This window comes from Ovis aries, chromosome 22, assembly GCF_016772045.2.
Source record: "Ovis aries strain OAR_USU_Benz2616 breed Rambouillet chromosome 22, ARS-UI_Ramb_v3.0, whole genome shotgun sequence".
Lineage (NCBI taxonomy): Eukaryota > Metazoa > Chordata > Mammalia > Artiodactyla > Bovidae > Ovis > Ovis aries.
In genome coordinates, this window is record NC_056075.1 from 10,327,047 (window position 1) to 10,342,317 (window position 15,271).

Below are 15,271 nucleotides of genomic sequence, written 5' to 3' on the forward strand. Positions count from 1 at the left end.
TACAAAACAGACCTACAGACAAAGAGAACAGCAGACTTGTGGTTGCCAGGGCAGAGGGGTTAGGAGAGGGATTGACCTGAAGTTTGGGATTAGCAAATGCAAACTATTATATATAGGATAGATAAACAACAGCCTCCTACTGTATAGCACAGAGGACTCTATTCAATATCTGGTGAATATAATTGAAAAGAAAATGAAAAAGAATATATATCTGAATCATTTTGCTGTACAGCAGAAATTAACACGACATTGTCAGTCAACTATGTGCATGGCATAAAATAAATTCTTAAAAAAGAATTCAAGTAGAAAGTAGTTCTGGTTCAACTTCACTTAAGAATGAGAAAATTTAAAGCTTTGACAAGAGATTTTTAGAAGTTAAAAAAAAACTGTTATAATGCTTAGGAGAACTTTTCTGGTAATGCTGCCTCTGTGAACAAGGGACTGGGCCTCTTAGGAGCAAGACTGGGTAGACAGTGAAGGGAAGGGTGTAGTCTGGTGGCTGCTAGAAAGATCTTTCAAGATTTAAAAACAACAATGACAACCAGAAAAAAATGACGATGGCAGGAGTGAGGTTGGTTCATGGTACAATAAAAGGAGTATTAATAACAAGTGAGAATTATTGCATTAGTTGGGCCTCTACCCTACAAAATTGTGTAATGATGGCTAGACTGCTTTAATTCTTCAGGCCTCAATCTGTTTCTCTTTAAAATGAAAATTATTAGACGAAGTAACTTTTAAGAATTCTCCCTGGTTACACTTTTAATGAATCTGTAATCTACAAGTGAAAAATATGAAAAAATATTACCCAAGAAAATGTGTGTGTGGTAAGTGCTATGGACTAAAATTTAAAGTAAAAGTAATGGGCATCAAACTTTTCTGAGCATAAAATCTCCACTGAAGTTTATTGGTTAGCTCATACATGAATGTAAACAGATATTGACCATGCAAACACAAAGCTGGAGGTAGCAGAATACACACACAGGTGAATCTCTTGAGAGTCTCACATCATACTTACCATCCATTTTTCTGTTACAGTCTAGATATAAAAGTATAGGAAACTGGAGAGGCCACCGCAGTGCCACTGAAGAGCAAACTCTCAATCACCAGTATCAGCTATATATTTTTAGATCCTTCTTGTTTCCTAAAATATATCTTTAGAGAAAGCATACCAGTTCCAAGGTATATTTAATTAATCAATATTTAAGGTCATGAGTTAGAAAGCAAAGCATGCAAAATAGGTGACAGAAAATGTCATGGAAAGAAAAACACACATACCAAAAGGTGTTATTACACAAAAAGATATCACAGAAGCACACAGCCTTAGAGCCAGTCCTGATATTCAGTTCAACCTTTTCACCTGTTAGATGAGAAAAACATATTATAGGTTCCATAGACTATTACAACCTTTCACATCTAGTTACTCTTTAAAAAGTGGATCTGACCTCAAACGTGGATGAAGACCATACACATATGTCTTATTATAACTCACAGTATCAGATGCTGTACCTTCAAATTCTTAAAAGCCACAAAGAGAAATAAAGACTCCCAGGATTGGAGTCCTGGGTCCAGGGTGGATTTTCTGAGAAGTGGGCGTGGACATTTCTGTTGAGAGTTCTCGTTGTTTATTAACATCAAGGGCTCTCAGCCAGCCAAACTGATCTGGTAGTTCTGTTTGAATAAGAGAAGATCTCAAGAACTAGGAATCCTAGATATCCTTTCTCTGGGTGATGGGCGACTAGAGCAGGGGTCTAATTCTCACCACTTCTGGGTTCAAACTCCCTAAGTTTCTGTGCCATTGGCTTCCCCATGTTTCTGGAGACACAGAACAGAAAACCCCTGTGAACAGCCAAGTCCTTCTAGGTAGGTTCCATCCTCTTCCCTTTCTCTGTAGACTCTCTTCAATCTGACCTCACGAAATGTTGTGAAATTATCTTTGAAAAAAACAGGAGTATTATCTTTTAAAGGCAATTTATATATTAAATATTTACTAATAGGAAGGGAAAGAATTGAACATGCAGTGCCAAAGGGGCTAGGCAACTGAGATGTTTTCTCATTTAACTTGGTAAATTGTTCCAGGCATCATCCACGTTTTGCAGATGAAGAAACCGAGGTTAAATGAGCTTAAGCAGGAGTTGGAGTGGAAACTCTTAATGAAGTTTTGAATGGCTCCAGTGCCCATGCACTTTCATCACAACACAGAGCACATTCACTGTGTTTATTAGAAAAGTAGATTATGAGTTTGGAAGTCCAAATGTTGTACAGTTAAAAACGATTTCTTTTCTCTAGCCAACTCCCGTAAGGTACAGAGTTAGAGACATGACAGTTCCTACGGCAATGTGGACCGGGGGTCAGGACTGGCTTTCAAATCCGGAGGATGTGAGAACACTGCTCTCCGAGGTGACCAACCTCATCTACCATAAGAACATTCCTGAATGGGCTCACGTGGATTTCATCTGGGGTCTGGATGCTCCTCACCGTATGTACAATGAAATTGTACATCTGATGAAACAGGAAGAAGTTCCCTTTCCTGGGGAGCTATCAGTGTAAGCTTGTGAAGCATCTGTTACTAACTAGTCTTAGGAAAAACCTTATGAATGATAGGGCCAAGAATGAAAGATATTAAAGATTTTCAGCATTGGAAACCCACCATATTAGTTAAAGGGAGGGCAGACATTAGGGTTAAGATTGTACTCATTTCTTCAGATTTTTGCATTTGAGGCTAAAACTGACATTTAATTTTTTCAGTTAATTGAACTGCTCATTGGGTAAACACAGTTTTCATGTTCTATTGTGTATTCTGTCATCTTGAAAGGTAGGTTTTAGCTGACAGCTAGGAATTATCTAGTCATTCTCTACATCATTCAAATAAACTTCCCTAAAACTTTTGTTCATGTCTATGAGCCATATTTTTGGAGCAATAAAATAAAATGATGAACTGGAGTCAGAGGTCTTGAATCTCCAGATGGTTGCTGAATTTGAAAAAATAAGCTAGATGTTTTTACCTTATTGCTACAGAGACATAACACTACCTCAGGAAGCCAAATTGCTTTAACCAAAAAAGAAAAATCAATGTACAGTATAGATGAAAAGGCCAAGATTCATAGCTGAGAGTCAAAGAAGATTATCTTCTAGGATATTTATGAGTTTTTCCAATAAAGTATGCGTGTGTATTTCAGTACCTAGATTCTAGCTCAAGCTTCTTTGATAATTTACAGGTTGTTGCTAGGAGACCTACTGGCTACAAATGTCCAGCCCAGTTTTCTGCCTTCAAAAGTTAAATACCAGGAAGAAAGTTTTAAAAATATCATGAACATAATACAACATGTTTTGATCTTAACAGAGATACTGTTATTAGACTACCATACCCAGTTCAGTTCAGTTCAGTTGCTCAGTTGTGTCCGACTCTTTGCGACCACATGGACTGCAGCACACCAGGCCTCCCTGTCCATTGCCAATTCCCGGAGTTCACTCAAACTCATATCCATTGAGTCAGTGATGCCATCCAACCATCTCATCCTCTGCCGTCCCCGTCTCCTCCTGCCCTCAATCTTTCCCAGCATCAGAGTCTTTTCAAGTGAGTCAGTTCTTCACATCAGGTGGCCAAAGTATTGGAGTTTCAGCTTCAACATCATTCCTTCCAAAGAAATCCCCCAGGGCTGATCTCCTTCAGAATGGATTGGTTGGATCTCCTTGCAGTTCAAGGGACTCTCAAGACTTTTCTCCAACACCACAGTTCAAAAGCATCAATTCTTCAGCGCTCAGCTTTCTTAATAAGCCAACTCTCACACCCATATATGAATACTGGAAAAACCATAGCCTTGACTAGATGGACCTTTGTTGGCAAAGTAACTCGTTTATAAATCTGGATTTATTTCTTTAGGAAATTGTTCAATTTTCACACAGTTTCAAAGACAGCAGTTATGAATTACATGATATGGTGATTTTGCAGAACTCTGACACCAAACCAAAGGCATACTGGCAATTTGTTGGAAGTTTCACTTTTTTGTTTTTAAATCTTCAAAGTCACCTTATAACTCAGTTCAATGTGAATGGATCTTAGACAATGTAGTAAGAGACATTTAAGGGCTTCAGAATCTATATCTACACACAACTACTTCCCTCACAAAGTATGTACTTAAGGAACTGTGCAGAGTTCAATAAATTTTCCTGGATTTTATTTTTTTGTTAGACCTTTGTTCCGTTTGGAGATGGTAAACCTTTCATTCTTAGACTGCATTTGTTTCTACACACTGTGTAGTCCATGGATAAAAATAATTAAGATGCAGTCTTGCTTTGCAAAATTCAATTATTTTTAAATGTGCTTATTTCTGTTCTGTCTCACTGACAAAGAACTTGAGACAGATATTTCAATGTTCACTATCTCTCTTCTAGAAGTTTAATCCAGACGCCACCTCATCACATAGTTCTTTCTTGTAAAGAATTATTTTATTCAAATAATTTACAATATTTTTATTTTATCAATAAAAATTACACCGACAAGGTAACTGCCCTGCATTCACAAGAGAATCATAAAAATATTTTTGAACAAACAACCTGATAGTCACATAATCACGTTTGAAATCAAGACGGCTCTAATTTGTAAACTGATAGCAAAACATCTCGAGATGTGCTGGTACACTGGCTCTTTGTAAGGGAAAAAAAAAAGCTGACTGGAAGCATTTGCCAATATCTGTGGTTGACAACTGATACATGATTTTGTTGAAGTTGGAATATTTACATAAAAATCTCTAAACCTACACACATACATATACCATTCTGTACAAATATATATGCTTGATTCTTTGTCTTATTACTCAAAGGAGCCTCAGAGGAACAGTTTATCTCTTGGGGCAGGATACGGACGGGACATGCTCTTTATAAGAGCAGTGCAACTGAAAAGAGAGAAGAACACTGATCCTTTCCTTCAGGAGAAATTGACTTTGAAACACCAACTTTTTTTGACTGATGTGGAGAGTCCAACATCTTTAGTGTCTCTCTGAAAAGGATTGTGACCACAATGAACTCCACTGAGCAAAAGACATTAGAAATACAAAGCTCTTCAAAAATGTTACCCATGGCAACCAACCTTATCCCCATACCACGGGGGTCTCCAGAGTGAGTGGTCTGCAGACCCATAGTCCAAGATTGAGACACAATCCAGGCCTAACTTCTTCATATGAGATCGCAAAGATTATGATGCTTTCCTTAGCATTAATTCAATCTGGGAAAATTTTAATCTCTGTGCAATATCCAGGGAAGTCTCACCATGCTGAGAAGAAAAAGAAACTGTAGTTATCGCCAAGAAAGTCAAATGTCACTGCAAAGGCTCTAGTAAACAGTTTAGTGTGACTGACTCACAGGCTTGGCAAGGGCTTTGAATGCCACTGGGTTCTAACTTTAATGGGATAACTTGATTCCTTAATAACTTGCTATTAACAACTGCAGGGGCAATTTATTTATGTCAACACAAGGCCAACGTTAGAAGGCGATGCTGCTGGAAGGACCTCAGACCGTGGTCCACAGATCCTTACCTTATTCTTTATCATGGGGTTTGCATGGGCTTCAAGGAGCAGAGGAATGAGAGTCTGGTTCTTCATTTCACAGGCGTAGTGTAGCGCAGTGCAGCCATACTGAAACGCAAAAGACCAGCACTGCAATGGACCCATCGGAACCCTTACACACTGAGCATGTGGCTTCTTTAGCACACATTTTTTCATAGTTTGTCTTGTACAGCTAAGCCAAGCCAACAGTCTGCAAACCATCCACGTGCAATTACATTTCCTGTGCTCAAAACGTCTGTACTGCCTTGGTGTGTATATTACCAACAGCCTGTAAGTCATCCATATCTTCCCTTGTTTTCTGTTCCACTAAACAAACTCCGCTTATAAAAGGCTGATGCTGAACTATCCCAAGGTTTCTTTCTACAGTTCTGGACAATCACCACCTTGATTATGTTACCATCTTTTCTCTTAAAAAGTTCCCAAGTTTTTACAAATATCATCCTTTATGGTTCATAATCAAAACCCCTCCAGTCTGAAGAAGGTTGCTGGTGCTCAGATGTTATAGCACACCTACGAAATCAGTGTTGGTCCACATAGTCATTGCCCATCCTTGCTTTGTTGTAGCTTATATTATGTATTATACAATAGCAGACCTACTAGATGGGTCTAATTTAAAACACTAGCTGACAGTCAAAGGAAATTTATAGCTGAGATATTCATGCCCAAAATTTTGTCTTTTAAGAAGCTGCCAAATAACTATGATTTTGAATAATAATATTCAAGAAGTGAAGAAATAGTATGCTTGACTGTCAAGACTAATAAAATTGACTCTGGATCTTATTCCCCAGAAATTCCTCTAAGATCATAGGAAATAATGCTGCAATCATTTATTTTTTATTAAATGATAACATGTTAAATGAAGATCTGGATCTGAGTTTTTCCATATGAAATAAATAGGATCTAATTACCTAAAAATGCAATATACTACATTACTTAGATTTGGAAAAGGGGCCTTAATATTCAGATGGTTTTTGAAAAATAGTGATGAAAGAGAGTGTCTGCATGTGTGTGCTTGTGTGTATGCAGAAATGTGATTTTCTATCCAGAGATGGAGAGAGACATAGATAATGAGAAAAATGTGCTAGGGAAATTTCAGTCATAGGCAAAGTTTTAAACCTTTTTTAAGGGAAATTAAGTTTGCAATTATTATCATGAACACATTTTTTAAAATAGATACACTCTCTGTTGACTCATTTATATACATCCTTGGTGTAGCACGTTGAAAATCATCAACTACTAAGTTAGAAACTAAAAAGCTCTGGATGAAATGATCTTTTAAGACATTCCACGTGCTTTACATATTTTTAGTTATATAAATAGCACTGCTGCTGCTGCTGCTGCTAAGTTGCCACAGTCGTGTCCAACTCAGTGCGACTCCATAGACGGCAGCCCATCAGGCTCCCCCGTCCCTGGGATTCTCCAGGCAAGAACACTGGAGTGGGTTGCCATTTCCTTCTCCAATGCATGAAAGTGAAGAGTGAAAGTGAAGTCGCTCAGTCGCGTCCGACTCTTAGCGACTCCATCGACTGCAGCCCACCAGGCTCCTCAGTCCGTGGGATTTTCCAGGCAAGAGTAATGGAGTGGGCTGCCATTGCCTTCTCCAACAAATAACACTAAATAAGCAGAATCTTGAATTAGACAAGACATCAGAAGTCATCCAATAAAGTCTCTAACCGCAAGTGGCTAGATAATACTTAAAGCAAAAACTATTTAAAAAAGAAAAAAAAATTCACTTTTGAATTTAAATAAGAAGACCAAGCAATACCTGCAACAAATATTTTAGGCTTTTTAAACATCTTACTTAATACATTTCAAAGTTATCTAAGAAAATGATGATGCACAGTCTAGCCAAATTAATCCAAAAATTCTACCCTAAATAAAAGGGAAAACATTCATTTCATAAATGTATTCTCTTGGGCATTCTCCTACTATATCTCTCTTTCTCTCTCTCTCTCTCTCTCTCTCTCTCTCTCACACACACACACACACACACACACACACACACACACACACACAGAGTGTGTTACCTCCATTTAAACAATACCAATATAACCAAAACTAAAATTACAATAATGCAAACAGGGGTGGGGACATTTTCTCTATCACAGAAAAATGGTAATAGACACGCACACACACAGATGTACACAGCATAAAATACACAGCATGGATGTACAAGCATGGATCATAAAGAAAACCTAAGAATATTGGTTGTCTTAGGATCAAATTTCAACTTGCGTGCCCTTTCAATAAAGAACTGGGAATCAAAGTTTCATTTTACTAATATAAGCAAAATTTCATGCCAGTAAACTTTTGATCCCTATATTATCATGTAAGAGAAGATGAGTACAAGGGTATGGGGCAAAAGGCGAATTCAAAATCTTATATTTAAACAGGAAGAAAGTAGCTTACACTGCTTCTGTTATCACTGTCTTTACTGTCATTTGGGTTTCTCTTTGCCCTTTGCCCTTATTTTTCCTTAGTTTGCAGTTGGGGACCTTCTCACCAGTGGGTTGGGGTTTTGGCTGCAACAGCTGTTAGGATTCATTGAGCCCTTACTGTGTGCCAGTCACTCTGCTCAGTGCCTCACATGAAGAGCCTTGTAAGAACTAGTGATGTCCTCATCTTACCACCCAAGAGTCAGGCAAGTTTAAAACTTGCCACAACTCGCATACGTAAAAACTGGCAAGGGATCTGTCAGTTTACGCACAGGCATTGGGATCCCAGCTTAACTTCTGAGAATGGAATTTTGTAATCAGAGCCTCCATTTTCATTACCTTCCCACTACTGGTGGAGCAGTTCTCTTAAAAATGTCCTGTATTCAATAAAAGTATTAATCCCGTGAGTTCAGTGGCAATCTCAAGGTTGCCTGACACAGTAAAAAGGAAGAAGAAAAAGGAGGGCAGGAGGGAGCGAGGCAAAGAAGGAGGGCAGGAAGAAGAAAGGCAAGAAAGGAGGAAGGAGCAGCTAAATGTTCAAGTGTTTCACAAAATAAAAAACAAGCAATTTATAGATGACAAGTATCGTTGCTGTTTAGTTGCTAAGTCATGTCTGACTCTTTCGAGACAAGTATACTACCCATACAGAGAAGGCGATGGCACCCCACTCCAGTACTCTTGCCTGGAAAATCCCATGGATGGAGGAGCCTGGTAGGCTGCAGTCCATGGGGTCACTACGAGTTGGACATGACTGAGCGACTTCACTTTCGCGTTTCACTTTCATGCATTGGAGAAGGAAATGGCAACCCCCTCTGGTGTTCTTGCTTGGAGAATCCCAGGGGTGGGGGAGCCTGGTGGTCTGCCATCTCTGGGGTCACACAGAGTCGGACACGACTGAAGCGACTTAGCAGTATACTACCCATAAATGCCATTTTGAATGTTATTTCAAAGTGACTAAAAATGTAAGCTTACACAGTCTGTGGCATTAACTTCGACACCAGCATTAAGCAGCTTCCGTACAAGAGCCTCATTCTGCTTCGTCTTTGACACCTGTTACAACAGCAAGCACAAGAAGAACAAGAGAGGGTTATTTACAAACATGGTCTCCATCTTATATCTGGAATATTCCCATCAGTAGGCTCTATTTTAATCCCAACATCCCGTTGCATCTCTGTATCATTCTTAAATTCTCCCCACTTCCCCCCTGCCCCCCCATAACAACTAGGGAAAGCCATGGTTGTCAGAGTGTAATCCTGGAGTAGCAGCATCAGCATCTGGGGACCTAGAAATGCAAAATCTAGAGCGCCACGCCAGACCCACCAAATGCTACTGAGGTTGGAGTCCAGTGACCTGTCTTTCTTTTCCTCACTCAAAACCTTTCTATAACATCCCATTGTTCTGGGGACAAAAGCAAAATCTTCAGCCTGTGGCAATCCCTATATATTCTGCCCTCCACGTATGGCCTCAGCCATCTCAACCACAGCCACCAGCTCACCTTGCTCCAGCCACATTGGCCTCTGTTAATCTTTCATCCCCACAGGCTCCACTGTGCCATAGAAGAGTTGCACTGACTGTTTCTTCTGCCTAGAAGCCTCCTCTCTTTCTTCTTTGCCTGGTAAATATCTCACCCTATGCCCCTCTTCCTCCAGCAGGCTTTCTCTGACCTACCTGTCCAGGCAACATCCCTCTCCATTGACCACCTCTGTGTACCAACTACCTCATGAGAGTTTCATAAGTTTCTTTCACTGTTTGATTGAGTGACTCATTCTTCACTACCATCTAACTCTCATGAGGACAAGGATCAAACCTGTTTGGTGCATCATTGTATTGCTAATACCTAGCACCGTGTCTGGCACATAAAAGGTTTATAATTAAAAAGGTGAATGATTGAAAACATGAATGAAATTAACTAGGCTCCTCAGAAATCCACCTTTCCTGTCTAGTCTTCTGAGATTCTGGGGGACACTTTGAGCATCCCCCACCATTCCACTGTGTAGGGAGCATGGCTGTCCCTATTCAAGTGGGTGTGTCCTGGAGTTAAGCCCCTTTATCATTTAGGAAGCTCCATCCAGCTGTCTTCTCTTTGCAGTTCCCTCCCACCTCAATATCTGCCTTTCTCCTCCTGTCCTCTAATGAAACACAGTCCTTTCTGATCCCTTCCCAGATTATTTCCTCTCATGTCATTTATTCCTTATGCATCATAAATTTACAACTTCAGTTCAGTTCAGTTGCTCAGTCATGTCTGACTCTTTGTGACCCCATGAACTGCAGCACGCCAGGCCTCCCTGTCCATCACCAACTCCCAGAATTCACTCAAACTCATGTCCATCAAGTCGGTGATGCCATCCAGCCATTTCATCCTCGGTCGTCCCCTTCTCCTCTTGTCCCCAATCCCTCCCAGCATCAGGGTCTTTTCCAATGAGTCAACTCTTCACATCAGGTGGCCAAAGTATTGGAGTTTCAGCTTCAGCACCAAAGAACACCCAGGACTGATCTCCTTTAGGATGGACTGGTTGGATCTCCTTGCACTCCAAGAGACTCTCAAGAGTCTTGTCCAACACCACAGTTCAAAAGCATCAATTCTTCAGCGCTCAGCTTTCTTCACAGTCCAGCTCTCACATCCATACATGACCGCTGGAAAAACCATAGCCTGGACTAGACAGAACTTTGTTGGCAAAGTAATATCTCTGCTTTTCAATATGCATCAGAGGGCAGACACACTGAAACCATAATCACAGAAAACTAGCCAATCTGATCACATGGACCACAAGCTTGTCTATCTCAATGAAACTAAGCCATGCCATGTGGGCCACCCAAGACGGGAGGGTCATGGTGGAGAGGTCTGACAGAATGTGGTTCACTGGAGAAGGGAATGGCAAACCACTTCAGTTTTCTTGCCTTGAGAACCCCATGAATAGTATGAAAAGGCAAAATGATAGGACACTGAAAGAGGAACTCCTTGGGTCAGTAGGTGCCCAATATGCTACTGGAGATCAGTGGAGAAATAACTCCACAAAGAATGAAGGGATGGAGCCAGAGAAAAAACAATACCCAGTTGTAGATGTGACTGGTGATAGAAGCAAGGTCCAAAGCTGTAAAAGAGCAATATTGCATAGGAACCTGGAATGTCAGGTCCATGAATCAAAGCAAATTGGAAGTGGTCAAACAGGAGATGGCAAGAGTGAACATCAACATTCTAGGAATCAGCAAACTAAAACGGACTGGAATGGGTGAATTTAACTCAGATGACCATTATATCCACAACTTCAGGCCCCGTGAATTAATATAATACATGTACAATCAGAGCTGACTTATTCACTGTAATTCATCTTTTTTGCCCAGGCTCCAGCTTTAAACATTGCACCGTTTTAGAGTGCAAGTTTGTGTGTCAACAAATTCTGAAACAGCCTGACCAACCCTAGTTGAGACTTTTTCTTCATAATCTCTAAAAAGGCTTGGAAGTGAATGGCAGATTCTGCTCCCCCCACACACACACCAAAACTACAAATATTTGAATGCTGTAGACTAAATATACATTTTTAAGAACTTTTTGAGAGTATAAACAGATTATATGTTTGTCAGTGAATTATAGTTTTCCTGCTCTCTCATAAATCCAAGTATCAGAATCAATGTTACCATATTTAATTATAGTTCTTCAAAATTTATAACATTTAATTACTCAAGGTGATAATCACATTGCCTACCAGCAGAGTTTGTTCTGGAGCTTATGTTGACAAGAATAACTAACAGCCATACTCTATTAGCAAGAAGGGAAGGGAGTTGGTCACTTAACTGAAATGAATTGCATATATGTTGAGTCATCTCTCAAACGTGGAACTTGCCAAAAGAGGAACCAGATGGGAAAAAGTGAATGAGTTAGTGCAAATCTGCCATTCTATTTGGGAAAAAAACTCAAGCTTCATTCTCTACTCATAATAGGACTGTATTCACATACCAACTGCATCTTTCTTTATGCAAGCAGATTATTGCACTCCAAAGCTTCCTTCAAGCATGAATAAATCTACCAAGGGGAAAGGTGGGCTTCAAATTCTCTGTAAAGATCTCTTATGTTTGTCAGCTTCTGATGCAAATCTCCTGGGATCTGTTTTTTAATTCACGCCAGGGTGAGTCCTAAAAGTCAGAAACTCAGAAAGATATGTACAGACTTACACTCTCCTTACAAAAAAAAAGAGAGAGAGAGAGAGAGAAAATAAACAGTAGGAAGGGGATTTTTTTAATATTTAGAATTTTTGCTTTTCCTTCAGAAGATTCGTAATCAAAATTAATTTATTTTTCCAAACAAACATTGTATAGATTATTTTATCATTGATTGATTGACCTGGGTTCCTTTCTTCTTGCTTTACTTCAGTCATAGCATTGCATATATGTTGGTAATGCCCTTTATAGAATACAAACCAAGAGCTTATTTTTGTTACCATTTATTTACATCTCACCAGTGTAGCAAATCTTAATGACTCATGCTGACGAACTCTTACTCACTTATCTCATGAGTATTGTACTCACCATGAGGAAATACCCAATAAGCAGGACAGGCATTAAGAGGATAATGAGTAGATAATCAAAGAAGGTAAATCTTTTCTTCACGGCGTAATGCAAGCAGGTTCTCTGTTTCTAAAAAATTCATAAAAGGACTCTTTATTAATAAAACACTTTTTCAAAATTCAGATATTTAAATTATAATATCAAAAAATTTAGTCTGTGATTTTTATTTTTGTGGTACCCATGGCCCCCTTTTCTGAAGAGTACATCTAACAAATAAACCCCGTTTGCCATTGGCCAGAATATTGAACACAGTAAGTCTAAAGGAAAAGTTGGGCCACAGAAGAAGACAGTAAATAAAATGTACATTTTACCAATTATCAGAAGATGGATTATCGCACTCTGTTTGGGGGGAAAATGCATTGAGATATAAACAAAGGACTGAATTTAGTATGAAAATCTATAGTTAGTCCTTAATCTGGGCTTTCCTGGTGGCTCAGCAATAAAGAAACCACCTGCAAGGCGGGAGGTGCAGGTTTGAGGCTTGGGTTTGATCCCTGAGCCAGGAAGATTCCCTGAATGAGGGCATGGCAACCCACTCTAGCATTCTTGTCTGGAGAATCCCCAAGGACGGAGAAGCCTGGCAGGCCACAGTCCATGGGATCACAAGAGTCAGACATGACTTAGCAACCAAGCTACCACCACCGCCCCTCCTTAATCATCAATGGTACACACCAGAGCGTTTTGTTTGTTTGCTTTTAAGGACTCCAGTTAGGAGTCCTTACTCCTAACTCCTAGGTTAGGAGAACTTCCTGAAGGCAGTTCATAGACCTAAGAAATGAGAAAGCACCAGTTCAAATTATTAATGTATAAGAATTAATAATAGGGGAAAATGTAACAGATTAAACCTTTAAAAAACATTAAAAATATTTTTTAAATTGCAAACCAAATACCACTTCTCATAAAGTCTCTTCTTAAGTAGCCACTGAAGTCCTTTCCATGACCTCCATGAGCAGGCTGGCTCAGGTTCTCTGCCAAACAGAGCTAAGCTGCCTCCTCAGCCCATCCTGGTGTTGACAAACATCTCCCTCTCTCAGCTTCCTAAACACCAAGTCTCCTGAGAGGGCATGAACCCAGACACATCTGTCTTGGCCACCCGCTCTCACCACAAGGCCACCTACCTGGTTCCTCAGCTGGGTGCTGGGGCAATCATGTCACACTCCACTAAACTCCCTATCTGTTAGATTCAGCCCAGCCGTGACTTGCTTTTAAGCCCCACAACACAAGAAATAGGAAGCACAAACAAGAAAGTCCAGCAGTGATCCATTTTCTGGTAATAAATTATTACTCCAAATGTGGACTTTGAAGTGACTTGGAAGGGGCCGGTGGGGCCTTATGGGCTATTTTCCGTCATTGAACGTACTTGAGTGGGTACTGGACATGCACGGTTATTACAAGAGTGACTTTTTATGTTTACTCAGTGTCCTTTAAATGCCGACTTTACTGTGATGCCAGAACTGGACATTCCCATCGGGTTCTGAAAGGATGTTCACAGCATCTCCTGTCTGGTTTCAAGTAGCCTCATATTTGTTCTTTGCAAATTTCTTACTGAAGTTCTTTTAGTCCATAAGCAAATTATAGAATCTCTCGGAGATCAGAACATTGACATAGTAGACAAAAGTCTAACTAATGAAATAGCAGCACCAGGTCAGTACTTGTTTCCCAGGAACTCTTGCCAATTACGTTTGTAATAGTGAGGAAGATGAGCAGGGAAAGAAGAAGGGCAAAGAGAAGCCTGGGGAGGAGGAGAAAGAGGAAAAGAAAGGAAGACGCTCTTGGCAGACAAATGAGTGAACCATTCCGGTTTTGTTTTGCTTTTTCATAAATGCAAGGACATAATTGCCACAAAACCCACAAAATATGCCTGCTCATGGAACTATGCTTTATTTTGCTTTTTAGCCTGATAACATGGCCTCAGTAAGTGTCAGTCTCTCTAAAGTAAGGCCAAAAAAATTTTTGTTGATATTAAGAGCTGCAAGCAACAAGCAAATGAAGTCCACTGCTTCCACTGGGCCAAGGGGAAAGGCATTACTGTAGTCACAGCCTCACCTGGTTTTTGAGGTTCACATCAGCATTTCTTCTCAGAAGGAAGGAAACAATTCTCATGTGCCCCCGCCTGCAAGCGCAGATCAAGGGGGTGTCTCCATTAAAGCTGTCTTGGATGTTGATATAGTTGCCGTCTTCCCTCACCCACCGCCACACTTGACCCAGGTCATTCTGATAGGCCGCCTGGCAGATGGGCTGAGGAGAGGAAAACAAATGCAGGTTTTGAAATACAGGAATAATTAAACTACAGAAAAAAAAATCACCTGATACCTTGAAATTCAGTGTTTTGGAACAGTCGTCCTCTGCTTTGTAGATGAGATCTTGAGTCTCCATTATGCCTACTTTTAAGTCTGGGACAAGCATAAGTACACAAGGAACCTGTTATGACTTCCTAAATTGCTTGGCACACAGGCATGTCCATCCAAGACCAGCGAGTGAAAGAATGGATACAATATTACCAACTCAGTAAGGAAATCATGTGTTGGGTTCATGGATTAATGTCTGTCAGGAAAGCAGGATTTTACTTAAAATGGAATTGGCCTATGGGAGGAGTTCAGGGCAGCAGCAAGTAATGGGTTAAGGACATATGACCACCTGCTCCCTTCCCGCACACCCCACCAAGGAGCTCTGCACAGTGGGAAAGACCTATTTCAGACAAATAATATACAA

General features: G+C 40.1%; 2 protein-coding genes across 3 annotated transcripts in view; one reads left to right on the forward strand and one right to left on the reverse strand.

Annotated features, from left to right (window-relative positions):
* The window catches only part of LIPM (lipase family member M), a 26,049-nt gene extending 23,163 nt beyond the window's left edge, over positions 1 to 2,886 (forward strand). The window contains exon 9 of the mRNA XM_004020016.6: positions 2,287 to 2,886. Coding sequence (XP_004020065.4) covers positions 2,287 to 2,547 — 261 coding nt within the window. The 3' untranslated portion in view covers positions 2,548 to 2,886. The remainder of the gene's footprint in view (positions 1 to 2,286) is intronic.
* Positions 873 to 15,271, reverse strand: part of ANKRD22 (ankyrin repeat domain 22) — a 34,921-nt gene continuing 20,522 nt past the window's right edge. Inside the window, exons 2-6 of one of the 2 annotated variants that reach the window (XM_004020017.6) lie at positions 14,606 to 14,797; positions 12,521 to 12,628; positions 8,969 to 9,046; positions 5,532 to 5,630; positions 873 to 5,269 (exon numbers count right to left, since the gene is read on the reverse strand). In XM_004020017.6, the coding sequence (XP_004020066.1) occupies positions 5,192 to 5,269; positions 5,532 to 5,630; positions 8,969 to 9,046; positions 12,521 to 12,628; positions 14,606 to 14,797 (555 nt within the window). In that variant the 3' untranslated portion in view covers positions 873 to 5,191. The remainder of the gene's footprint in view (positions 5,270 to 5,531; positions 5,631 to 8,968; positions 9,047 to 12,520; positions 12,629 to 14,605; positions 14,798 to 15,271) is intronic. The other variant, XM_042238485.2, reaches the window with a different exon arrangement.